The sequence below is a fragment of the Columba livia genome, chromosome 6 (genome assembly GCF_036013475.1).
Source record: "Columba livia isolate bColLiv1 breed racing homer chromosome 6, bColLiv1.pat.W.v2, whole genome shotgun sequence".
Lineage (NCBI taxonomy): Eukaryota > Metazoa > Chordata > Aves > Columbiformes > Columbidae > Columba > Columba livia.
The window spans coordinates 19,467,661-19,495,199 of record NC_088607.1 but is presented as its reverse complement, the minus strand read 5'-3'; the positions used below and the strand labels follow the sequence as shown (position 1 = coordinate 19,495,199).

The window sequence follows — 27,539 nt, the reverse complement described above, 5'->3', positions numbered from 1 at the left end:
GAGAAGGACAGCACGGGGAATCCGGTCAGCCTCCAGCTGTAAGAAGGAGAGTGGGAGCCCTATTTGAAGCTGGCTGCACTCGCTTGTCGAGGAGTGTAGGGAGAGTCTGTATATCTGCTTGTTGCATCTCTTCGAGTGGGCTCTAAAGGTCTGTCCAGGCATTTGCTGGGACCCAGCCAGTTTTCCCCTTCAGTTACAACATGTATGTATGTCTGGGGATGCTGTGGGGGAGACTGCTACTCAGATTTAACTCTGATCTCATTCTGCATCCATCCAATCTTTTTTATTAGATCCTTGAATTGCTCCTTTCTGTGCCTGTAGCAACAGCAAAGATGCACTATTACTCATGTGAAGGGCTGTGTGAACGTCCCCATGCACCACCCAGAGCACTGGTGGGACAGCAGTGCTCCTAGTAGTGTTTGCAGTGGGATTAGGATTCACTTCTCACACCCCTGCAGGATGTCACAACTGTCACAGCAGTTGTGGCCAGGCTCACAGCACTCATATGATTATGGGCTCTTTCAGTGCATCAGGTTCCTGCACTGCTATGCTAGCTTACCTAAAAGAAAGAGGGGAGAGCAAGATCAGCCTAAACAAATTCAGTGCTCCTTGGTAAGCAGGGACCAAGAAATCCAAATTACTAGGTTTAGGGAGCTGAATGTGAGAAACAGCTTCACCAGTGTGTGTCACGGAGGAAGCCAGTTTGCGGTGCAGTGTCAGTGCAAGCATTTGCTCCGGCGTTAGAAACAAGCTCCGCTACATGAAACAGCACAGGCACAGTATTTGGGTTCCTATTTCCAGTCTCATGAGCTGCAGCTGAGAGAGTTTGGAGCTACTCAGGGTATAATCTGACTGTGCTGCTGTCTTTGGTGGTATCGTGGACCTGTCCTGTAAATACTCAAGAGCAGTATTAGCTCTACCCACTCGGCCTCCCTCTGTCCCAATGGACACCTGTTTTAAATGCAGCCGAAGGGTCCAAATTCAATCAAAGCCTCGATGTTTATTTAAACTATTGTATGGCAATAAACAGGGCCCTGTGGGCTTGGACTGCAGACAACGAGGACATGCTTAAGTCAATTACACTTGACAATGCTGTAACAGCTCAGGGTAAGTGGCACCCGTTAGACCTCCCGGCTCTGCAGCGCTATCGGGCTTTCAGCCGAGGTGCCAGAGAGCCCGACGGCATCTGCAACACAAAGGAAGAGAATTGTGACAGCAAATGTACAACTGGGCTCCAGCTAATACGGGGAAAAGGTCGTGTTTTAAGCCGAACATGGGGAGGCAAAAACTGAAAGCCTCGCTTTCTCTTTCCCCCCGCCCCCCAAAATCCCCAAATAAACTTCGGGGAAAATGCTTCGTATGAGGTACTGGATCTGAAGCCCAGGACACCACTGTAAATATAGATTCGCCCCCACGGGAATGGAGACGGGCTTTTCTATTCTTCCCGGTGTGAATGCTTAGACGTGACAAGGGTGCCTCCCCACAGCTGTCCCAGCTCCAGCAGCTCTGGTTCAAGAGCAGCGCGGCCGGGGTGCCCAAAAGGAACCGGGGCTGGCAGAGTTTGGAGAGGAAACTTTCTCCCCCGTCCTGGCTGGATGGGGTGACCGTGATCGCGGCTCCCCGCCGCAGCCCTCAGCCGCCGTGCGGGGGGAACTTGCCGCCGCTGCCGTCCCACTGCGGGCTTGGGTCGCGGGGCTGCTTGGACAAGCGCTTTGCCTGGGGGAAGACTGCCGGGCTGACGGAGCGGAGAGAGGAGCCCTCGCTCCTTTGGTTCATTTCCAAACATTTTTGACAGAGGAAGGATGTAATAACATGCCACGGGCAATAAATCATAAGCTAGCTACTCCCCCTGGCTCCCCTCCCCCAGCCCCGGCGGTCCCGGCCCCTCTATAGAGGGAGGGGCGGAGGGGACTCCAGCAGAGCGCCGCAGCCGTCAGGACCAGCAGTCCAGCTCCTGCCTCGCGCTCCGCCAGCCGCCCCAGCATGGACCTCCGAGCCCTGGCTCTGCTCGCCTTCGCCCTGGCGATCATCTCCCTCTCGGAGGGTAAGTGCGTTGCCGGGACGCCGCCGCTCTCCCCGCCTGCTCGCCGCCTGCACCGCTGCTGCTCCGGGCGCCAGGGAGCCAGGCCGGGGGCGACGGTCCCGCGGAAATCCCCGCTCTTCCCCCCGCTCCCCACACCTCGCCCGCTCTCCTGGCTCTGGCTCCCGTCGCGGCTCAAATGTGCGAGTCTGGCGATCCCCGAGCGATAGCTGTTGTGAGCTGGAAGCGGGCAGGCTCTGCCTCCCTGGCTCGCTCGCTCACTTTCTTCAAAGGAAGGCTGACTGAAGCGGTCCTCTTTGCCAAACTTATCCCAGATTGAAATCGGCTGGGGGAAGACTTTCTACAGCACTCGGTCTGCAGGGAGGTGGTTTGGTTGCAAAATATGCATATAGATTTCTCCTTAAAAAAACGAAAAGTTACAAGAAACGAGAAACATGCCGTTGTTCGGTTCCTTTTCTGTCTTCTTTTGTGTCCTCTTTTTTTTTACCTCGATCAGGGCAGAAGTGCGTCAAAGTGGTCACTCAGCAGGAATTCACTGCACCCCCGGCAAGGGTGCAAGGAGAGGTTTCGGAGGGGCGCGGAGAGGTGCACCGACGAGAGGTCTAGGGAAACGCGGGCTGCCAGCCGACGAGCGCTGCCTCGGCGGCAATTATAGCTAAGGCAGCGACACCGTGGTCGCCTTTCCCGCACCGCGGTGCAGCGCCGTCTCACAGCCCGCCCGCCCCACGCGAGGCCCCGCGGTACCGCCTGTCAGCCCCGGCCGCAGCGGCAGCTGGCCGGCTTGCTTTCCGACTGCCCGCTCTGGGACCTGCCGGGCGCGGGCGGCCCCGGAGACCGTGGCAGCCTGCGCTTCTGGCTCTGCATCCTGCGGGCAGCGGGGAACCCAGTGCCGCGGAGCTCCGGAGGAGCGGGGACCGCGCGGGACAGCCCCGCTCCCCATGCGTGGCTGGACGGGGATCCTTCCCGCAGCCTCTGAGCATCTTCCTGGCGCTCCTTCTGCGGCTGGCTTCTAGCCTGACAGAGATCTGCCACCTTTTGTCCCCTCATCGAAAGCTTGCTAGCTAGGTAACGAGCGTCCTTTCAAACTCCACTCCCGTACGGTTCTCCCATTCTGGCTCACCGAAACTTGGGTGTTCCCCACCCAGGGCGGCAGAGGATGCCCTCCGGTGCCCTCTTTGTTTAGCCTGAGAGAGTTAATTGCTCTCGATAATTTTGCCAATGCCTTTCCACAGTGCTGTCCCAGCAGCAGCCCAGTCCCGGTGAAGCACACAAAAAGCCAGCGCAGAGCAAGCACTTCCCCAGAGACTCCCACAGGCAGACCCGGCCAGGTGGGCTCTGGTCCCCGGCACGCTGGGGCTGTGGGCTGGGAAGCGATCGCGCAGGTAGCGAAGGCAAATCCCGGGGACCGTAGGTGGCAGGGCCAGCTCCGACCCCTCGTCCCCCACCGCCACCAGCCCCGCAGAGGACACGATGTTCAGGCACCCAGAGAGGGCTCTCCTCGCCCTTCGATGTGGGTCTGCAGCGAGGTGGGGGAGAGCTGCCGGCCTGCACTGGGGCTGCAACCAGGACGGGAGGCGCAGGCATACTGGACCGGGGCCGACGGGGTCTCAGGGGTTCCCCATCACCTCCTCTCCCCTCGGGCAGCACTTAGCGCAGGGCGGAGGGGCTGGCGGAGCCGCACGGCTGCACCTCGCTTTGCTCCCTGCTCTGCAGCACTCCTCAGCTAGCAGCAAATGGCAGAAGGTATCTTCGTGACAGAATAAGCGTGCCTGGGGCCTGGCTACTTACGTGAGGAAATGGCATAAAATGTTGGAGAAAAAGTAGCCTAAGGAGAGAGACCCCACCGGCTTGCAGGGATCAGAGTGAAGTTCTTTGCCTACTACTTTGCATGCCATGTAGTGCTCTCAGCCCTGATCCAGATGAGGGCTCGCAGGGCTACCTTGTTCTGAAGGGCAGGTGAGCTCTGAATTCTTCCTAGCCACTGTGATAAAGCTGTATCTGCCTATCAGAGCCTCAGTCTCCAGGGAAATTGAATTGTCTTTAAAAGTTGCCAGCCCTCCCCTGATATTGACAAATTCACCCTTGGATGAACAGAAGTAAAACAAGGCTTCCATTAAATGTGTTGTGTGTTCACGCTCAGCCTGCTTGCCTGGATAGAGCTTCCCTCTCCATTCAAGCGCCCCGAGCTTTCCAGCTGACACAGAAAGCTACTGATGGTAACTTTGTGGCAAACATGGCAACTCGTTCCTTTACTGTGCTCAGTTCTAGCCTGAGTGAGGCAAGCCAGATCCCAATGAGGTACCATCCAATGTTGGTAACTGGCCACTCTGTGAGGGAGGTTTTTGCAAGTGCTTTCTTGCTAGACAGAATTTGCCAGCAAAAGTGGGTGTTTAGAGCCAGCAAAACTCAGCTTTGAATTAGAAAACAATAAAACTATTTATTATTAAAAAAACCCCAAACCACTCAACACCAAGAACCTTTCAGATCCTTCTAGTCAAGATCAAAAGAGGTGTTCTCTTTTTCTTCTTGTCTGAGGAAATAAGGGTGAAGGAATGACATTGAGATGTCTGAATAGCCTCTGGCTCTTCTGTCCCTTTTGACAATATTGACCCTTTTTAACCAAAAGGGCCAAACAGACAAAGGTCTTAAAAGTTTTATGTGCCAAGAGTTTCATGAAAACTAGTGTTTTAAAGTAATATTGCAATTAACAGACTACATGAATTTATCCTGCTGAGAGCATGGCTTCAGTGTTGCTCAGTGCTTGTTAGACATCAGAGAACCCACAGAGCATTAACTCATGCAGTACAAATCTGTAGAATAAATGACTTAATCAGCTCTAGTGTGCATGGAACAATTTGTTTCAAATTTTAAAATGAGATAAGGAAGATGTTTGCCAGCCTCAGGGCAAGGCCAGAAATATCCCCTTCCCAAAATATGGCCCCCAAATGGCCCCTTCCCCCTTCTACTTTAGGATGATAGGGGTTCATGTGTTGGGAGATGCCACATGCACTAGTTTTCCCTGATTTTAAGCCTTGCTGAGAGCAGAGTGAGCTACAGTCGAGCTCTCAGAGCCAGAGTGTTAGAGGGACAGTGGCAGGACATACTGTTTTCTTCTAAATGATGCTGAGAACAGACGCAGTGCCTGTGCTGCTACTCTGTGGTGCTTGGTGCCTGTTGCTGATCATCACTTGGGGCACAGAAATGCTAAAGGAGTTCTTGTGCTGAGAGGGGAGCTGTCATTCCACCTCACACTGGGGTGTCAGAAGAACACTGAATGTTGGGGCTTTCCTTCTTTCTTGCTGTGTTGGATGCCAGGGAACAACTTTTGGACTCATGGATGTGTTGCTCATGGTTAAATTTGCTCTGCTGCTAATTTCAAGTGATGGGATTTTAAGTTCCTCTCCCAGTCTCACAGAGGGCAGGGTTACATTCCCAAGTCACAGATCTGAATAGTTCAACTCTTGTGTCTTTAGGATAAAGCTTGCTTACACTTGGTTGGTACAAGCTTGCAGACCTTCTTCCACTACAGCTGTGCTGAGCATTGTAGTATGACTGCATTCAATTTCAGCGTTCCTTTCAAATACAAACTCACTGCTGTGTAGCTATCAGGCACAGATTTACAGTGGGAAATCCTAGTGCCTTTCTCTTTCCTTTCCACATTAACATTAGTCAGTCTAGTGCATATTTGTGAGGCTCACCCTGCAGGTGGGACCTTCTCCTCCCATTTATGAACTCATAGAGGATGTAATTGTTTGGTCTGCCATAAAACTGATAGAACAAGTCCTCCAATTTTGTTAACTTATAGGCCAGATCCTGGTGTGAACCTGGAGGAACTTTGCTTCCACTGATGAATTCTTCTCATGTCTGCCTATCTGCCTGTGGGACCTGATTCTGGCTCATCTCTTAGTAGAGACACCTGGAAAATAGGGTTTTCCCTTCTGAGAACAGGGTGATTTTACCATGTTGTCTAGAGTTATATGTGCTAGAGACAGGCAGTGTGCAATTTCTGTGGATCCACTGCACTTTGAAAATCTGTCTCTTTTCTCACCTTTCTAGATGGCAGTTTAGTGATTCCAAGCCTTTCTCTGCTCTTTAACTCTCCATCCGTCTTAAAGGGAACTGGATTTGGACGCTGGGTGTGTGTCTGTGTGGCTAAATAAACAGAGCATCAGATTGCCTTGTGGGATCTAAAGCCCTGTCAGATATAGATCTGACCATCTACAGTGTGAGCCAGACCTTATGGGTTAGGAGTATGAATTTTAATTCCTCCCAGAGGCTGAAAACTGCTTCACTGAGAAATTGTTTAAAATCCTAGGCAGCTCCTCCTAGATTTCCAGGCAAGGCTTCTGTGTTTGTATTTTAGTGTGCATGGCACTTTGAAGCTTACATACAGAGTGAAGACCTTATTTATGTGCACTTATTTGCTTGTAATTAAGTTCTTCCGTGGAGAAATCCGGTAGCTGAAGGACTGCATCAGAGGCTGTGGTAAGAGCCAGGCTGCTCAGTTCTGCATGCATATTCATTGCTGATTTTTAGCCTAGAGGGCTAAACATTAAGAATTAATCTGTCCCTAGTGCTGCCAGTGACGAGACATCCAGTCTGGTGGTCTCTGATTTGTATATGAGGAGCCCACTGCCCGATAAATATCTCCGCGATTGCTGTTACTTTGCCACCGGGTGGGAGTTCAAAAGACTCCAAATCTCTCCTGTGAAATCACTGTGATCTCGCACCTCCTCGTGTGAACATGTCGTCTGGGAATAAAGGTTGGCTGTAGTGGGAAAGGTCAGCTGCTGGGCCCTGGGAAAGCCTGAAAGACTCAGGGCTTTTCTGTAGCCAGTAAGTCCCCCGTGAAAAGCCTGCACCTGAGCTGAGCCGTTTTGATCTGAACTGTTTGGAATTCATCGCTTTCTTCTAGCTACCTTCTAATTTGGCCTCGGGTCAAAATCATTTGGCAAGAACAACACTGAGGACAAGTGCCCCCTCTTATGGCCTTTATCTTGTCTAATTACCAGGAGCATCACTGCACAATGGAGCGGTTCCTTATTCTAATCTCTTCTTCTTTACTTATCTCCATTTTCTCTCCCTCTTCTTTTGTTTTCCAAAATCCCACGCATCATTATTGAAAGGCTGGGTACTGGGGTAAAGGGACTGTGCTGTGAGCTGTGGGCAAATGCCCTCCCAAAGCTACATCTTTTCGATTGCTTTTTTTCACCTGCATATTTGGAAGGAGTTTCTGTCAGCCCTGGTCTGTGTATCTGTGCTGCTGATGCGGGAGCAAGAGGGAGTAATGTGTCCTTTCTCTCCCTGTGTTTCACAGAGAAACCTGTCAGCCTGACTTACCGGTGCCCATGTCGATTCTACGAGAGCAACGTGGCAAGAGCCAACATTAAGCACCTCAAAATCCTCTCCACACCCAACTGCTCACTTCAGATTGTGTAAGTCTCTTTCTCTTTTCATCTGGTTGCAAATCTCAGGTGTCAAAAGGAAGAGTCACAGAGCTAGTTCCTGCTTTGGTGGCTGCAATTCAGTCTGTGTGTTATGCTATTATTTCCAATTCATCTCTTCACCCCATGTGTCACATACAGCTGGATATTGCTTTGCCTCACACAAAGGATGTCCATTGCCTTAGATGTGGAACTTAACACCTTGAGAAAAAGACTTTACCATAGTCTGAGTCTCCTAATGCTCCACTTCTCCACAGGAAGGAGATAAACAGGGAAAAGGAATTCCCAGATTTTGTGTAGCCTGCACAGGAGGTACAGACCCTTAACATGTGCTAACCTGATCTAGGGACACACCAGGTACTGACAGACTCTGTTAAATCACAGATCACAACAGGACACAGATTATAGGTTCCCCGCGGAAAATAACCTCTTTATTTTTGCTGTAAAAGAAACACTGATTTTCAGAAAAAAAATAGGGTTGTAGACTTCTGAGTATGTGTGTTTTTAGGAAGGTCTTTTTGGTTCATTTGTTCATGGTTGGCCCCCTCTCTCCTCTCCCAAAACTTAGAATCTTCAGAAGAAAAACGTTAGCATTCATCTTTTCATTGCAAGGGAGCCCTACTGCCATCAGCTTCTGTTAGTCTCTGTAACAGGGTCTTAGTGACTAGACAGTGTTTCTGTTCAGTGCTCCTAACACTAGTTTCGTCTTTGATCCATGTTTAGCCCTTCCAGTTGTAACTTACCTTCTGTGGAAATCCATCTTCTGTCATGCAAGACAATCTTCTACTCAGAAAACTGATACAGTTGCATGAGATTTCTCAGGAATCTACAGATAGCATGCATCCATTCATGAACCAGTTTTTATTCATATGATGTTTTCCTTTTTTAAACCACTCTGGGTAGATCATATACATTTTCTCATGCATGCTTCTGCCTTAGGATTTGGTAGAGGACAGTGAGAAAAATGTAAGCCTCAGCTGAGAAATAATTTCCTTTCGCAAAAATGGCAAAACCAGCTGTGACTAACTCTGATCTCTACCTATAAATGATTTTAGAGGCAAGCATCCAAAATGCAGTAGTGTATGGATTTGTGCTCTGGGATTGTAAATGGATGTCATAAGGGTCCCAGCACTAAGACTTCGTAGAGGATTTGGAATTTTCTGGAGTCATTTCAAGAAAATGACTGGCGTTTAAGACAGGATAGAGTAGACATTTTTCTCTTAATTAACATGGGATTATAGTAATTAGAAATACATAGGAGCATGAAATGCAGAAACACAAGCAGCTCATGTTTGCAATATGATTTAGTGGCACACAGAACACATGAACCTATGGTTGGTACTTTGAAAAGTAAGGCACTTAAAAACTTACCTCCAAATACCCCTGAAACATCATGAGTTTGAACTAGGTCTTTATCGAAACAGAAGCTGAAATGGAATCAAATCTAACATACGAATTTCTCATATTGGTGGTTGTAAGCACACTCTGAATTTAGTGGATAGGCATTTTACAGTGGAGGTGTTAATTAGAAGCTACTGTTTTCAGGAATAAAGAATCTCAATGAAATCAGATAGTTTCAAATTGTTTGGGTTTTTTGATTGTTTGTTTGTTTTTTGTTTTGTTTTGTTTGTTTGTTTGGTTTCTTTTGGATACTTTTGCACAACTACATTCCCTTTTATGGTTGAAGGGAATTGTACCTGAACAAAAAGCCTAAGAGCAGGCTTTTGCCTTTGCTTCTGTTAGAAGTCATCTCTCCAAATTCAGGAATCTGCTCTGTCAATGTCTGCTTCTACAATGCTCACCCTAATTTTCCTGCTTTTCATTATGGGGAAATAGGCATTTTTTGCATGCAATTAATTGCATCTTAAAGTAGACACCTAAACTAGTTTAGATTAATACTCCATACAATTGCCTAGGTCTCTGCCATGACTGTACAAGGAACAGGGGTTAACAGGCTCAGAATTAAATGTCTAAAAAAAATCCAGGGTGACAGGAATTGCATTGCATGTGGCCTAAGGCTGGTTACGTGTGCTTTTGGTTCTGTATCCTGTGAGGCCAGCTCAAGAGTTCCCAGGCATTGCTAACATCAGCAAATCCATTCTTGCTCTCTGTTGGTATCACTCCACTGGAAATACTCCAGCTTGGCACTGCTGTAAGGGAAATATGAATTAGGCTCATTCATCTTTTTTATTGGCACAGGGCTTGCAAGACTGAATCTTCGATGTGTTTATGTTACAGCTGTGTTGTTGCATAACTTCAGACCAAGGAGCCTTTTTGACCTGTTACTTCTTACACCATAGTTTCATATTCTGCAGATTTTGTTTTATAAAGCGGAGAACATTTTGGCTTCCATCCAGCAAAATACTTTAAAAAGCACTGAACTTATTCCTATAGGCATTTCCATGAAACTGCTGTTTAAGAGGAAGTTTCTAAGCAGCTGGAGCAGTGGCAGAGCACTTTGGGGAATGTGGGAGATCACAGATCTCTTAAGAAGCCCTGAGATCCCTTGGAGGGTCAGACCTGCTGAAAGGCTATTTGTACTGCTTCTGTACAAAAGACACAGATAGCCCTAATGCCAAATTCACAGGAAACTCAAATTAGCTAAACAGTTTGGTGTGCAAAGTACAGCTTGGATACTCAGGAGTAACCCCTCAGGAGGTTTCTGCTTTTGTTTCCAGTGTGGAGCAAATACATGAGGAAAAACTTGCCTCCGCCACTATGGTACTGCCAGTTGTCTTCCTGCCTGCAAACTGTTAGTTCAGACTCGTATAAAACAAAAGGCTAATGTGTGATCAGACCCTTTCAGGGCATCCAAGAGGTATGATTTGGTGTCTGTCCCTAAAACATGTGAAACTTCAATTTTGGGTTGAATCCAAAAGCTGTTATTAATTAATTAATTGAGAAAATTACCTATATTTACCATGTCAGTATTTCCAAATGAAATTTAATCGTTGTCAGCACTGAGCTCGTAACAGCCCAGGTATGAATTGGAAAACTTAGATTCAAATTCTGTATCTGTCCCACCCCCACATGCATCTCAATACAGACCACAAGAATCAGCATCAGAGACAGATGGTACCAGTGCTTTGAAACCAGGGCTATTTATAATAGGTACGTCGAGGATGGTGGGCATAACCCATCCTCTTCATGGATTAGCTTAGAGCAGCACTGACACTCAAGGAAGACATAGCTCTACTGTCCCTAATAGAATTTCAAACCTGTGTGCAAAATCAGGCATCGCGAGGTGGGTATGGACTGAGGAGTATCACACACTAGACTCACTCTGACTTTTCTCATTTGGCAGTGCAAGGCTCAAGAGCAACAGCAAGCAAGTGTGCATTGATCCCAAGTTAAAGTGGATCCAGGAATATCTGGAGAAAGCTTTAAACAAGTAAGGCAAGAGACAAATGGACTTAACACCTAACATCCAGAGTTATTAAAGGGTAGAACATTAAGGGCTGGCTCCTACCATATGGACAAACTACTCGTGGAATCAGATATTGTTTTGAAGATGGGTTTGGAGATGACCTAGTCTGTATTAAAACAACGGCTTCTAGTATATCCTAAATGTTAAAGGGAGAGTTTTCCCAGGATTTGAGGCAAAATCTATCCTAATGAATCCATTCTGGGTTCCCCAACTCATCCTCTTTTTTAAAAGAGCCATTCTCCCAAGGAAAATACTTCCTTTATGCCCCCTATTCCTCAAGCCAAACTACAATGAATTAAAAATCTATATTGTTCCAGTTTCTTTGGAGCCCCTTCTCCATGTTACACTGGGAGTCTGTTTGCACAGGCAGCTGAGGCTGAGGGGGTCTTCATGCTAAATATTGTTTCTGTTTTGATAAGTGTGGAGTGCTATTAATATTGGCCAAGGCAAGATGTGCTGCCATGAATAAGGCTCTCCCGCATGGCCAGGGGAAAACCAGCCATACTGGGCAAATTCAAACTTTTAAAATCTGTTTTTATTCCCTTTTAAAGTGGGTGATCAAGGCTATCCCAAGGTGGACACAGCCTATCTTAGTTCAATTTTACAGTAAGCAAGAGCAGCACAGAGAACATTTCTGTGCTGAGCAGCAGGGGAGGGCTCCAGCCTTCCTGGGATGACTTGTGATGGTACAAAATGTTTCCTTGCTTGCCCAGGCCCCTGCAATTGATCCTGCAGCAGTATTTTGGCCAGCAAGCCTACCTGTGCACTCAGTATCCCTTCCACCCTTGCCACCACATTACCACCCCTCAGTAACCACTGTAACCATGCTGAACCTTGTGCCCCTGCATCTGTAGGGTAAAGACAGAGCTGGAATCCAGTCATTTGCAAAAGCAATGCATTCTTGGAGAAATGTGAGGAAGGGTATGGCCCCAGGGCAGATGTGAGGCAGTACAGGTAGCTGAATGCCTTCCACTATTTGCTTTGCAAATGCATCTGCCAAACAAGGGGTAGAGTTGGAAAAACAAACAAACAAACAAACAATCTTTGTTCCCTTGTACTTTTACAATAAGCAAGACAAGAAATGCTTCCAGAGATGGAGAGATTCCTCCATGTGGCCCATTCAGGATCACACTGGGGCCAAGAGTAAGGAGGAGGAGGGAAGGAAGCCAGCTAACAAACTGACTGGGATTCCAGCTCTGACAGCTCATCCCACCTCATCTGATGCTCAGTGCCTTCTTTGCCGCCAGCACTCAGCCTCTTGTCCTTTGGGCAAATTCTCTGCAGAGTTAATCCAGGTTAATGCTGCCAGGATGGCTTTGGATTTAGGCACAACTGAACCTAAGAGCAGGATGTGGCTCATGCTGACTATCCTAGGGGCTTGGGCTACTTTGTTTTCCAACTTGGGAAAGTTCTCAAGCCCCTGCCTAAGTTTCTGCTTGCTATCAGCCCCAATGAACCCTTGGTGCTGTTCATAAGATCTGAAATTTAGGAGGCACTTAGGAAATTTGTCGGGTTTGACAAAGGTGATTATGTGCTTCAATCCTGCCTTCCTAACTTAGGGGAACAGCTCAGCTGGTACATGTTCTGCTCTCACTTCCACTAGTGAAAATCTAGGGCCAGCTCTACTGAAACCAGTGGGCCTGTGCCTGATCTCCAGCCAGATGCTGGTTTTGTTTACCTAATGCTAATCCAGAAGCAGTTCTGCTAATTTGGTGGACTTCATCCTGGTTTACATTGAGTAACAGAAGATAATTTGGTCCCAGCTCTGCTGAAATAAGATGACAGGAAGCATGTATCTCCATCACCTAATCCTGTAATCATGACATTGTTTTCATTTTCCAACTAGTAATGATAGCACCAGTGGCATTTTCATGCTCCACAGACAGTCAATGCTCTGTCTGTAGTATTTTCACAAGGCATGTTTTTGACATATTTTAGTGCACAGCTTTGACTTCTTCAATGAAATGTACTTTGGAATATATTTATAGCGCATCAAACAATTCATATATTTGAATTGGAGCCATATGAATGTTGGTAGTTTAAAACACCGATATCCCTCTAAACTACTAACAACTTGTAAAATAAATATATATAGATCTATAAATGTTAATGTAGCTATCAATTTCAATCAGCCATATATTATATTTTTTCACTTGTACTGAAATTGTATGAAATGTGACATTACCCTATATGCACTAGCAATAAAATGGCTAATTGTTTCATGTTATGAAAACCCAATTGTAAATGGGAATTTATTTTTCTGGAATAAAATCAATACATTTTGTAGAAAGAACTCTTGTAATTGCTTAAGTAAAATCCAAACTGTTAAGACATTTTAATCTATACCAGTGCTTCAATATGAGAATATCTTTTGTGTTATAATCTGCAGCTAAGAGTAAGGAAAAGTTCATAGAATATAGTAGTCCAATACAGTTGATTGTGAGACCAGAGATGGTTTTTAGTAGGGCATTTTTTTGCTCACTAATTCTGCTTAGCCTTTATTATTGCTTGATATTCATCACATCTCCATGTAATAGATACACTTATGAGACATCAGTAAAATACATTCAGGCTGTCAGGAATCCAGATTCCTTAACTGGCTTTAAAAATCATTGTGCGGCTGCTGTGGCCAACACCATTCAATGTTCATCCATTTAATAAACAAGGGGCAAATCAGTGTTTTCTTTGAAATATCTAACAGATCCTTTATCACTTCCAGGCGATCCCAGTCATCATTTACAGTATATTGACTGCCTTTCCTTTTTTCTTCTCCCTTTATGCAAGGATATGCAAAACCATGCCCTTGCAGACTTAACACAGCCCAAAATAAAGAGAGACCAGCTTGTCCACTGCCACATTATATAGTCCCACCTGAGAAGTTCTCTCACTCTGAGATGCTGGAGTCCATTAGGCTCAGTGGCTACTGCTGGCATAGACGAGAGAGCTGATGGATTAGGAAAAGATGACAGAGTCAAACAGGAAAAAACTTTCCCTTGTGCTCACTGGGAGAAAGGAAACTCCCAACTCCTAGGTGCTGGCTCTGATGGGAGCCAAACCCTACTGCTGCCATCTTACATAGTGTTTGTAAATCCTGGTGTGGCAGCTCTTCCTAATTTCTGACCTCATTTCTAAATAAGGGCTCAAGTACATGATGCCAAAAAGCTACCTCCCAATACCCCACCACGCATGTGCTGGGGTATAATGTAGGTGACTATCTTTACCACCTTATTTTAAGGCACCGATTGCTCACAAATCCTACAGAGTAGCCGCTGGTTCTTGTTGATAGCAATGGGAATGCTGGGTGAGAAGCCAGAAACCCAGTCTTCCTCTGCTTTCATTGTAGCTCAGGGGGTATTGTGTGGATAGTGGGGCTCCTGGGTGACAAGTTCTGGCAGGCATTTTGGGGAGCTTCGGTGTTTTGGGGCAAAGAGTTGTTCTGGCCTCAGAATTTGCAAATGTCCTGTCACCAGGGCACTTTCATTTACCCAGCATTCCTCTGAGGCAGAGGGTATACAAAAGAGGATGTTATAATCATTTGCACCCTGCCAGCAAGATGGGAAGGGATCATAGGATAAATGTGAATAAGGCCTTTGTATATGGATAATTCATGGCAGTCTTTTTGTATTTTTCTTTTAATTTAGACCACGTCATCGCACTCATAAAAAAAAGCAACAGAAGAAACGGGGCCCACTCTGCCCTTCCCGTGCAACACCACTAAAGTCTCCAGGGAGGAAGAATGGTAGGAAGCATTAGTTTCTGAGCTGGGATATCTCATGTTCAAGTCCCTGCTCTTCCATTGACCATCCTATGTGATACTGGGCAAATATATTAGCCTGTCCAGACCTCAATCATTTTCTCATATTTGTAGAGGATAACATCTGTAACCTCCCTGCAGAGCAGTATTATATAGATAAAATTACTAAAACAGGGTCAAAGTTCAGCCACAACAAAGGTGGGAAAATTTTCCCATTTTACAAGTGGGAAAACGGACACCTAAAGAGGCCAAAATAACCTTGACGAAAAAACAAAGTCAAAAGAGGTTAAAGGTTTGGAAGCCATATTACTTTTAGCTGGCCATATTCTTCCGATAACAAATTGACAGATTTAAGCTATAAATAACAGCTGTGAATTTGTCACTGGTGTTTTTTAATGACAAATGCAGCACTAGGTGGTGATAACATGATTTGATGCATTGGTGACTGGTTGACACCTGTCCTATGGGAGATGCTAGGCAAGTCCCAGAGAACAGTGTTACATATGCCAATGCTTTGAATGTCTCAGTTGCTTTTTTCCACCAAGGTGTTGTGTCCTGCCTTTCTGTACAAAAAGAAGGAGGGTTACTGGCATAGGATATTGGCAAATGTATCTTCAAAGAGGAAAATTTTGCTCGTGACTTAGTTACCCTCTTTATGCCTGTATGAGTTTTTCAAGGGTACCTTCAATGAGAGCAGCCACAACTGTCTCTGACTGTGGTCACACAGTCTTAGCTGTCCAGCAGGTATTGAATGGGAAGTTTGTCCTGATCCTGTAGGCTAGACAAGACATGCTGGGACATCAGGGTTTTTGAATACCTGGTGTTTAGCCTCTAACACTTGTAACTCAGCCTTAGTTACCTCATCTATATTGCAAAAGGCGGATCAGCCTGGACCAGAAGTAAGGATCACTTCAGACAAAACCCAGAGGCCACCAGCACAGCCTGGCTCCCTGTTCTGAGTGAACCCTGCACACAATACACTTGCACTTTGCTGTGATGTCCAACCCACCACTCCCCCTGGGTACCATGCTCACACTGAGCATGGGAGACTTGATTTGTCTGCCTCCTACCCTGAGCTCCCTGCCTTGGCACTTAATGCTCACACATTTACTGTGCAGCTTGTGGCTGCTCACCCTCTCTGCCACCCCACCTTCCCTGGGCAGCTGGTCACCATGAGCTGTGATGTGCTCCCTAGCTGCCCACAGCAGGTGAGGTCTCACAACAGGGAAGCCACAGGGATGGCTTCTGGCTGGGCAGTACACTCAGCAACCTCTGGTCTACAGTCACGACATGGTGGCAGCTGAACACCAACAAGAGCAGAGCGTGGGCTGTCCTCTGTGTTCCTTCATCCCCACAGAGACATGGCACCCTGTGGAGCTGCAGTCCATGATCTCCAGCACAGCTGTGGGGTAGGGGCATGTAGAGAAGCATTCCAAGTGTCACTTGTTCCACTACTGGGCTGCTTACAAATTATTAATCCCTCCTTTCCCTGCTAGTTTTTGTTTTTTGTTTTTGTTTTGTGTGTGGGTTTTTTTTTTTCCTCCTGAGTCTCTTTGCCCACTGATAATTCTCTGCTCTGACTTTCAAGTCCAGAATAAGCTTCCTAGCCAGCGTCCCTCCTAAGTTAGCTCTGAACACCTTACTAACTGTGATGAGCACAACCTGCCCAAAATAACTCCCATTGCTGGTGTTGCCCTGCTGGGTCCCAGTAGCTCCTTGTGGAGAACTTTCCCCAAAATATTTAGCAAATACTGGTTGGAGGGGCTGCAAAAGAAATGCCTTTGTGTTAGTCCAGACACAGATTTGCTGATTGACTAGGCCTGATATCAAAGCTTTTGCAACTGAAATAAACCTTAATAGTGTTTCACTCTGTTCTTCATCAACAGGAGGTTCAAGATGTAAGAGGCAAGCATTGTAAGCCGTCTACAGGATTTCTTACTGTAGGACCCAGAGAGCAGATAACCAGTATTAGGGAATGAATACATTTCACTGTTATCATGCAGCACAAAAGCAACGCTTCATGCATTTCCAAAGGATTTTTTTTTTGTTTGGGTTTTTTTGTGATTTTTTTTTCCCCACAAATTGGCTTGCTTTCACAGTGCTATTTTTATATGGTAAGATGTAACTATTTGAGAAAAAATATGTTTTTATACAGGTTGTTTTATTACCTAGCACTGAGGGCAGATATGAATTTAAACTAACCCTATGTTATTATATAATATTTTATTTCCTTTGTTATGTAGAGGTCCTGCTTTATTTAACTTTCTTTTGGTTCATGCAAGTCTCCTGGAGTTTTAAACCTAGAAGGACATGAACTGTACAGTGCAATGATGTTGTGTAAGTAGTGGGGAACTCCTTGCCTCCAGAAGTCATCAAGGCCAAGAACATAGGAAGGCTAAAAGGCATCAGTCATTGATGAAGGTGGATAGCACTACTATGGGTGGCATTTATAGGTATATTGAGTAAGGGATCAAACTCAGGTCTACAGGGCTGAAGCCCTTCTCTGAAGATCAGAGACCTTGGTTACAGCTGTGAGCAACTGGGTCAATGCAAGGTGCTAGTACTTGGTTTGTAGCAGTTGTGTGTTTTAGGAGCCACAACACTGGCCTGATGTCACCTGGCATTTCCTATGTTCCTGTGTTTCTGATGACAAATTTTAGCACAAAAAGGAATGGGTTATTAAAGGTCTAACCACACGTTCATGTTGGAAATCGCTGGAGCAGTCAAATATGCTTCCATGCACCATGTGTCTCTTCCCACCCATCCACAGGAGGTGGCGTCAGCTCATCTGGCTAGCTTTGCACTGAAGTATGCAGAGATGCATTCACATGACCCTTCACCAGTGATGCTGTAGCCTTGGCTACTGAACAGTCACACATACACGAGGGCAGTAACATCTCTGATTGCTCTGGAGATACCTAGAAGAGGATGTCTGGCCACATCTTTGGCAAAAAGAGATGCCTGGGCAAGAGATGGTCTACCTAGTTTGTGGAAGGAGTGGTATTTCCCAGGTGTGGAAATGAAGGCTGACACTCACTGTTCATCAGTGGTCATGGCCCTGTTTGCTGGTGAACAGGATGGCCTCTGCGATTTCCTTTGCAAAGTACACCTGGGGACAGGTACCACTTCTTGCACTGATTCCCTCTCTTATCCAGAAATGTCTTTCTCCTGATTCTTACTTGTATATGCACTGTCTTTGCTATATAGTGTATGGAAAGACACTTGGAGTACTGCAATAATCACATTGCGCTCTGCGCCTGGATCCAAGGGAAAGCACATTTGTGCAGCACAATGCTTGTGTTTGTGTGTATCTGTGTGTGTATTGTAAACAAAAAGATGTTATAAGATTGTACTTTTTTTGAGCGGGTTGCTTCAAAAGGAAACCTCCCTCTTTGCAGCCTGTGTTGGGAACATTGAGTGTTTCACTAAGCACTCCTTTTTGTGGCAGGCATCTTCTGTGCCTAAGAGGCACTTTGGCTAGCCAGAAACTACCTTATTTCCATGTGGATTCAGGTAAAAATCTTTGAAGTATTTTCCTCTCTGCAAAACAGTGCTATTACAGAGAGTGCTTCAGTTGGGACCACATCACCTCATTTGCTTTAAAGAAGAAATCAACTGCTGTGCCTAAAATGTATGTGTTATGATTTTGACATTCCTTCTATTATTATCATTACCAACTTGATGCTTTAAGTATATTGTGTCTCTATTTTGAAAGGTCTGATACCACTATACTTTATGAGAATTGGAGTGTTGATTTAATGTCAGTAGGATCAGATTGTCTGTTGTAAAGGTAAAGACAGAAAGAACTGTTATGAGAAAACCAGTTTCTTGTTTCCTCCCTGCACTGTACTTTATATCCCAGGGTCCATCTCTTGTCCCCACAGATGCACCCACAATTGCTAGTGGTTTGCCAGAGGTGGCCACTTGAGTGTCAAAGCCAAGAATGACTTTGGGGAAAACGTGGAAGAATCTTGGTTCTGACACAAATGGGGAGCTTGTCCTTTTCACCCAGGACAGTGCATTCTTCACAGGTGTTTCCCATCCAAGGACAGCCTGAGGTCTGATCCGTTCTCATTGGGGTAAACAGATAATTAAATAATCCTAATTTTGATTCAGCAGCATACCTTGCTAATGATTATAGAGGCCATGAAGATTTTGGTTTTAGGGGAAACGTAAGTTTTCAAGGGAAAAGAAAGGATGGGTAGATGTGACTGTACAGTCTTGCCAGAGACTTGCCTCCTTTGTTAAAAGGAGGTGCATGTGGGGTCAACACCAGCAGGGAAAGGTCTCTGGGCACATGCCCATTCCACATTACAGCCTGGGCAAACAGACCACTTTGACAGAAGCATTGAGATGGGCAGTGCTGGAGCACCCTGGCCAAACCCTGGGGTCTCAGCTCTGGACAGTATAGCTGGGTAGTGGAGGTACTGCAGGAAATGGGGTCACCTGACAACCTTCTCTTCTGTGGCACACTAGTGGGCATTGCAGGGGCAGACTGTGCTAAAGGGAGGGCATTTGCTCCTGGGAGAAATGCATGAGTAGCAGCATGAAGGAAAGGGACTCCCTGCAAGGCTAGGGAGCACTGACTGCCAGGTGGTGGTTGTCTGGGTGCCTCGTGGGCTCTTTGCCTTGGGCACTTCTTGGGACTTACACTGTGACCTGGGCCCTGACACAGCTGTAGGCAAGACCACTCAGGGCATGGGGCTGCTCTAGGGAGCCAGCACCATGTCCCTCCCTGGCCTGGAGCAAGGTTGAGCCCAGTGTGAATGTGGGGTTGTCACAGGCCTGGCCAGGAGTAGCTGAAGACTTAAGTGAGAACCTGGTAAAAGGTTTCTCATGGTTTGGACCAAAATTCAACCTTGAGTTGCTTTGAGCTTTGCTTTTTGCCTGACAATATTTTCATGATACAATGGGAAGAGCAGCCGTGCCCTTCACACTAGAGAAATCCGTCACTTGGCTACCCCACGCTCCCTGTGCTGTCCTGTGCATGGCACACTAGTCCTCCCTTGCAGACCATGGTCTTTGCAGGTTAAAAAGCATTAGAAACCCATTCAAGGAGAGCACTAGGTTTTTCTGTCTGCCTTTAGATTTTGACCAAAGATTGAATCAGAGAAAGGAAGTGTGGGCAGATGGGAGTGACATGGAAAAGAAGGAGGGAAGAGGTAACACTGAACTGGTGCTGAAAAAGCAGCTTCCATAAATGTGAAATCATCATGTGTGGTATTTTCAAAGTGCAGCTGTCGAATCCTATGGTTGGATTTTTTTTCTTTTTTTAATAGAATTAATGGTATTTATTGCTGTGCCAATTTTTTATTTATATTAGCTTTACACTTGTATGTATATCTTATCTGAATTCTGCCCAAGGAAGGATGAAGGGTGACTTTTTGATATGTTTTTAATTAAGGTGTTTGAACAAAGGTGACTGTTCATTTTGCAATGAAGGCTATATTTGAAGTGAAAGATACACATTTTGTGGAAAATGCAGTTCCTATAGAAGTTTTTCTTGCTGTTTCCCCTTTATTAGCATATAGAGAGTCCTTTTTTCTGGCAACTTGTGAGTGATGTGATCTATAGTAACCAGGGGGTTCTGAGAACTCATCATCTAAAATCTGAATTATTTTCTTTACCAATCTACTATCAAGACAAGCCTTGTCTGCAAACATGAAACTCTGGTGGCCACAGAGAAGAAAACATGTATCATGATTAAAGGGCTGCATGAACCTCCCATTTTCCACTCCTTAAGAACTCGGTGTTGTCAGAATGTGGTAAATACTGTATTCTATTTTTTTATTAAGTAAAAAGAAATATCTTCCCAGATAATGTGAAAAGGGTTTTGTATTTGTGTTCCTGTATGGCAGCTTTTATGGAGGAGTTGTATTATGCTTTTGAAATTACTCCTTTCATAGAATATTTTGAAAATAAACACTTTTATATTGTTGTAATTTCTCCCATAAATGTGTATGCACTTAAAATTTTCTTAATAAAAATGTTTATCTAAATGAAATTATTTCTTGTTTCTAGTTTCTTTCCCTCACATACAAACAGCTATAAGTTTCACAACAGAAAAAACATTCAGATGTAGTTTAAGTGTCCAGTCTCAAGGATTGCCTCTGTGTTGCCCCATGGGCTCGGACTCTGTGTGGGGAACCTGAGGCAAAGTGCTCACAGCATTTGGCAGGAAGGGGCAGTTGTAGCAGACTCAAATATGCCACTTTTTAAAGGAAAGGCTTAACCATTTTCTTCCTAAACAGAAACCTAAATTTTTTTTTCTTCCAACTTGTGTCCTGTAGCAGGTTGACGTCAGTAGAACTGGGAACCTTGAGCTGTACTCACTCCAGCAACAGGGAAGCCATCATCATCTGTGCTGGGGAAGGCATGGGAGTTTCTCTGAAGAGGCCAATGGGTGTCGGGTGATGCATTTGACAAAAGAGCAGATCTTGTGAACAACACTCTCCTTTGGGCTACTTTTCTAGGGCACAACAGGGTTAACCTTCAGTTTGAAGTGAGGAATGTTTTTTGAGACTTGTAGGACTGGCTTGAGATCCTGGAGGTGTAACCCTAACTTGGATAATGCCATAGGGAATTTGCTGTGAGCTTCAAAACCTGAGTTGAAAACTGGCTTTTGTCAATGCCTTCCCTCATCTCTGAGTCCCCATGGCAGGAGGGAAGTGTTTCCTCAGGTCACCCTGCTCTCTCCAAAGCTGTCCTGCTCAAACATGCCAGTTCTCCTCCATTCATCCACCGCTACACAGGTGAATCGCAGCACCACAGGCAGCTCTCGCTGGAGCAAAAGTTAGGGGTAATGTAATATCTCATAACAGTGAAACAGTGCTTAAGCCTTACTGAGCTTCTTATTCAATAAATATTTCTTGGCCAAATTGTTGCAAGGCAAAAGACATGTAAAAATGGAAAAAGGAAACTCAGATGACTGATTATTCCTCTGCAAATCCAGCAAGGATTTAATAAGAGATTGTGAAAAATTGAGCAGGTAATTGTGAGTGCAGATGGTCAATGAGAGATTCCCAGGCCACTGGGAAATCCACTGTGAGTGATTAGCTACATTACATGTTAATATCAAGAAAAGGCTCCATGTTACGTAGAGTACTTTGCTATGACTTCCATCAGGTCTTTTCTCTTGAATGTGGAAGTTTTGGTTCTTAATTCCTCAGCAAAGCATCATGGCAATGTATCTGTGAACTGCCTAGAAATTATTGGTGAAACCACTTTATTAGCACATCTGGCTCTCTTCATAGGCAGATTTCCAACATTTGCAAGCTGAAGGAAATCTGCATTCATGGTCTCAGCCATTCTGACAGAAGACAGCATGGGAAATACTCCTTCTTGGGACCAGCTGGGGATGTTGCCACTGAGGATGTTGCTCAGGAGCTGCTGTGATGCTACATGACAAGGGTCAGTCCCAGCTTCTGGTGAATATCTCCCTGTTTTATAACCAGGTCATCCCAAGAGTCCCACAGACAAAACAAGTGCATAGCTTTGAGACTAGCAAAGGCAAAATGGAGAAAAAAAGAGAAAAAAAAAAAAAAAAGAAAGAAAGAAAAAAGAAAATAAAGGAAAAAAATACCCAAAACCAAACAAACACAAAAAAGCAACCAAACCAAACCAAAAAAGGAAGGTCTAGAACCTGAAGCCAGAGAAATTAAAACTGAAAACAGATTTCTGAGTGTGGAACAGATTAGCCTTTGAAATACATTCCAGAAGAGAATGGGGGGAAGAACCAGTCTTTCCTATGTCTTCAGAACAGGTCTGAGCACTGTTGTGGTGCTAGCCACATACAGCTCCCTAGGCTCTCAGGGGACACAGGGTGAAATTCTGTTGCCTCTGTTACCAATAGGATCAGATGAGATGAGCTAATGATCCCTCTGGCCTCAGAAATCCATATGCAGAAAGCCCCAGCTCCAAGGGAGCATTCCTCAGTCTGTGATTAATAACACCAGTACATCATCAGCCATCCCAGCTCTGCTTGGACCAAGGCTGATGACGAGTCCTGCTGTTACACAGGAAACAGACTTAGGGTAAAAGGTCTTTGGTCATGAAGGTTGCCCTCCAGCTGCAGGGGCAGAAGCATCGCAGTGAGACAAGGCTGCAGCTCTGTCTCTGGTCCATGCAGCCCCAGACTTTGAGGGGGTGATTTGCTCACATAGGTCCCCTCCAGCAGGAATGCTCACACTGGTGATTTTTCCGTGTATGAAACCCCCAAGTTTCTTCCTTTGTCTCTTTTTTCCCCTGACTCTTATTTGTCCTTCATTCTGTCCTCTGGCTCTTTGAGGATTTCCTCTTTCCTTTCAACTGCAGTTGACACAGCTCAATCAACAAGTCTTGCTGTTTTAAAGCTGTCTGTCACTCTCTGCCAGTCATCAGCACTTTCTTGTTTTCTCAGCCTTGTGGGTGCTCTCTGGCTAGGGCCAGTGGTCCATTTCCACTCTCTGAAAGAGGTGGTAGGACTTTTTCCTTTCTGTCCTTTGCAACCACTGTATCAGAGCAGGATCAAGGGCCCTTTAGGAGGGGAGCTGCCTGAACGCTGCTGCTGAGCTGTTTGGCTTATTTGGTCTTGGGCTCATTTCTGAGCATGATGTCTGATCCATGTGCCCCTGCCTGCCATAGCACCATCCTTTGTCACTTAAGCGTGTCACCGGCTCAGGTGCCTTCCAGCACCTCCCTTTACTGTTGCGCACAGTAGCTGCTGAGGAAATCGGTGACCTGATATTGCTTCCTTCCCACTGCCAGCAAACAGAGACCTGAACCCTGACACTCTGGCTTTGTGAGCTGACAGAACCAAGAGGGTGCTTTGGGCTTTTGGCAAACCCAAGCCAGACCATTGTGGCTTGAATGGAGGGTGAAGTTTAGCACAGTCTGTCAAGAGGTGGAAGAACACAACCTAAGGACAGAGGTTTAAAATGCTGCTGTAGCTGACTGAAACCTCAAAAACATGTGTGATTCTTCCATCCCAAAGATCTGCAATAACTTCCAGCTGCCTAGTGTGCTGCATGATTTATTGCAGTGCTTGGAAGAAGATTTTGGCTGTGGTGAAATATGTTTCTATGTTGCCTGTAAAAACAGCAAATCTGAAGAAAGGGCTCTCTGGATGTTGTTCAAATTTCCAGATCGCCAAGTCCTTGCACACAGTACCACAGAAATATAAAACTAATATAAATTTAATATCTAGCACACGCTATCTGTTTGCCTCTGAACACCACAGAGAGACTTAAAATACTTCATACTACATTGTACAATTCTTACGCCAAAGGAAGACTACTTACATGAGCAAGTGCCGAGCCCCATTGCATAGCCTGGCTCAGGTTTTCTAAATTAGAGCCTTCCCACAAGGCAGAATACTAGTAAAATAATTCTGCACTAAGTATTTGGAAAAAAAGGAGGAAAAAGAGAGGAAATAGCTTTTTATTTCAAAATCTAAATATTATGAATGCAAACAGGAATCAAACCCTGTGTGCCAGATCTACAGCCACAAAAGCAGCTGGATGACTACTGTCATGCTAAGTGTCCACGTTCAAAATGAAGGTCCTCACAGTAATTTTCACTGCTTTCCCCAGCCTGGTTATCCCAGTCTTTCTCCTTCCTGCATTACTACCTGCTAAGTGATCTACTCTAGCTTTGTTACTGATGGACTGGTACCCCTCCATGCCCTTGAAATCCCTGGAGCAGACATCTAGTCTTACCAAGGAAGTGGGGAGATTCAAGGGGCATTTCCAGAATATATCTGTTGTACAATCTTGTACTCCCCTACTCCTGCATCCCGTCTCCTTTTTTGATTTTCTCTCTGTCCACTAGTATTATAACTGGGAAAAGTCCCCACTGTTCAGGAGTTGCATAAACACAGAAAGATAAAGACACTCCCTACCTGATTGATTTCATGGTTGAAGATCTGCTCTGCTGGGCTCTTAATCGAACATACATGTTGCAAGGAGTGCAAGTTGCTATCTCTTCATTGGGTGTTGGAGAAGCATCACACCAGATGTAGGATGGCTTGTTAAGCAAGTGAAGAAGTACAGATCATCTAATGCCACATTCATCTCTTTCACCATATGTAAGATTTGGTTAACAGAAAGTATTTCAGTTCCTTGGAGGGGCGGAATAATATAAAAAGATAATGGAGAAATGACAAAGAGAAGCAAGGTTTCCCAGTCATTCAGTTACAAGAGATAAAGCCTGGAGAGGGATGCTCTGCAGGCGGGAGATGAGTAGGTCTGAGTGGCGCAGCTTGCTCTGCACAGTTCCCACATGGCTTGCTCCCATGTGAATCTTAGCAGCGCTCACCCCGTGTATCACTGTTTTGGGCATCCAGCCATCAAGGCTCCTCCCCTTCTCTCCATTCCCTTCCCTTCCCCTCCCTCCTTCCTCACTTTTAACTACTTTAAGATTTCTGTTTCCTGCTGCCATATTATTTGTTGCTGACTTTGGACATTCTTTATTGCCTTTCATCAGGCTTCCCAATGCTCATACACTCTATGTTGGTTTGGCCTGCTCTGCCTTTTGTCTGTGCAGAAACAAAAGCTTTATCTGTTGCCCAAAGACCATGGTGACTTGAGGGCTTTCCTAGTGCCAGCACGTAATTGCAAACAAATGGAAGTCCCCTGCTATGTCTCCAGCCATACTGTGCCTTGGTTGGGAGGGCCTGATTCTGCTCACTCTGCACTGTGGGACTGGTGAAATGCTCTTGATTTACCGCAGTGTCTCTCAGAGTTCCATCTGGCCTACAGCAATCTAACTGCCTTGGAATAGAAGGCATAAAAGCCAAATGATGCTCATGACATAAATATCTCAGATGTCTGGTTTCCCTTAACATCAATGAATAAGGGGCAGCTGATTGCAATGGGCAATCTGGACACTCTTCAGAAAATCCTCACAGAGCACAGAAGCAAATGGCATGACGTTTCCACGCCATTTCTGTCTCCTTTGAAACCCACAAAGGGACCATCACTCTGTGACAGGGACTGCCAGAGAGAGCATACGGAGCAGGGCATCAGGCTGCAAACATGTAGCTCACATGCTGCACACAGACAGTCCTCTCTCCAGCATGCAGAGCTGCTTGTAAATTAAACTTTCACCCAAGAAAAAGAGGGAGAGATTCTCAATAATCTGACATTTGCTTTATTCCAAAGCAGGACAGAAAAAGTCTGAATATCATGTTTTTCTAATGGAATGGAAAACTTGGAAATAATTCAATCAGGAAATGACAACATAAGTTGTTCTACTCAAATTCACAGAGAGCTGGGTTTGTCTAAGTGTCATAATGACTCATAGGAGTTGTAGTTCTAGCAGTCCACCCCGTCCTGGTTTTCCCAGGTTGGACTACATCTCCTATGCTTCATTGCTGCTGTGGCCCATCTATGACTTACTGGAACACATCAGCCAAAGGTGTTTCATGGCGTTTACAGTTTCTCCACAGCACCTGCCCCATAAAAGGTAGTGGGAGAATGAAGAATATGGGAGCTGGGACAGGGACTGAACACGATGGATTTAATCTGAAATATTTTCATTATGATTTTCCCCCTTAGCAGACAGTATAAAATTTTCTGAAAAATTCCCCTGAAAATCTTCAGTTTCATGAAAGCTATTTTTAATTGCATAAATACTCTGGCAGAAAATTCTCAATCACCTCTACATTTCCTGACACGTTATGACTTAGCTGCTATTCATTGTTTTATTTGCCACTCTTCAGCTTATTAAACTTCACTGGGGAATCATTCTTAGGTATCAATCAGTAGATGAACAACCCCATGTCCTGCCAGCATTATTTCTTTCTCTGCTGCTCTCAAGTGCCTCTTTTCTCCTTCTTCTGGTGGTCTGCACAGGCTCATCCCAAGCAGCAATCTCATCACCCTGCATGAAGGCAGGTAGCAGATAAAGGAGAGGGAGGATTATTCTTGCCTGCTCTCCAGCAAACAGATCTGGATTTTTTTTTTGTCAGGCTGATTTTCTTGGAATCCAAACATTCAGTGGGAACATGGCCATGCTGGTTAAACTTTAGTGGGAAAGTCCATATGCTCTGAGGTAACTTTTTCATTCTCTCTCAATAGTGCTCAATTGTTTCATTTTCATAATATTGAAACCTCTAGTTGTGATAAGGTAAAATGGCTTGTTTTGACTTCACTATTTTAAACATGACCTAATAATGTAACACAGCAGAACAACATCAAAAGTAGATGTTTTTATGTTTTTGAAATTAAATATAGTCCCAAATAAAATAATTTTTGTGGAAATAGTTTTCCTGCAAGAAGTCATGATATTCTGACTTCCCCTGAGCCAATTAGTAATGGAAACAAATGGCAAAACATCAGTAGTTCTCAGGAAAAAAATAGATTTTTTTTTTTTTTTAATGAGTTCTAACAGCCTCTCCAGACCATGGTTTTGGAGAGAGGAACTTAAGAGGAACAGAAGACCAATTTTTCCATCCATCCATACTGAAACATTGAGGGTGAATCCCTGCAGTGCCTCTGGAGTCTGTTGCTAGCAGCAGGGAGCCTTAGTGGTAAGAAGGGGAAGGCACAAGGGTGCCCAATGATGATGCTCTGGCAATATCAGTGCCTGAAAACTGTGGAAAGCAGCATGAGCAGCAGCCAACCTGGATGAGTCTTTCACATACATTTCCCTCTGGGGGCTGTTCTGCAATGGATTTGAATTAGGCACAAGATATGAATCTACAAATGTGGTATTTTTGGTCATGTTGCCTGTTTTGTATTAAAACTCTGCAGCTTAGCTTCTTTCTTTTTCTTTTTTTCTTTTTTTTCCTCCATTTTAGCAGCTGTGCAGGGTGTAGAGCTCTGCCTTAACGTCCCTTAATGTAACCAGAAAAGAAGACAGAAGAGTCATAGGAGTAAGGGAAAGGTGTAACAT

At 45.2% G+C, this 27,539-nt stretch overlaps 1 protein-coding gene across 2 annotated transcripts; it reads left to right on the top strand.

The window, feature by feature from the left end:
- The first annotated feature begins 1,540 nt into the window (after positions 1-1,540).
- On the top strand, positions 1,541-20,670 carry CXCL12 (C-X-C motif chemokine ligand 12). Of its 2 annotated transcripts, XM_065067403.1 has the most exons (5): positions 1,541-2,044; positions 7,359-7,476; positions 10,790-10,876; positions 14,554-14,651; positions 16,553-20,670. In XM_065067403.1, the coding sequence occupies exons 1-5, from the start codon at positions 1,984-1,986 to the stop codon at positions 16,582-16,584; spliced, it is 396 nt and encodes a 131-aa protein (XP_064923475.1). In that variant the 5' UTR covers positions 1,541-1,983; the 3' UTR covers positions 16,585-20,670. The 2 variants fall into 2 exon arrangements, with proteins under 2 accessions (XP_064923475.1, XP_064923476.1); XM_065067404.1 differs by lacking the exon at positions 14,554-14,651.
- The last annotated feature ends 6,869 nt before the right edge of the window (positions 20,671-27,539 follow it).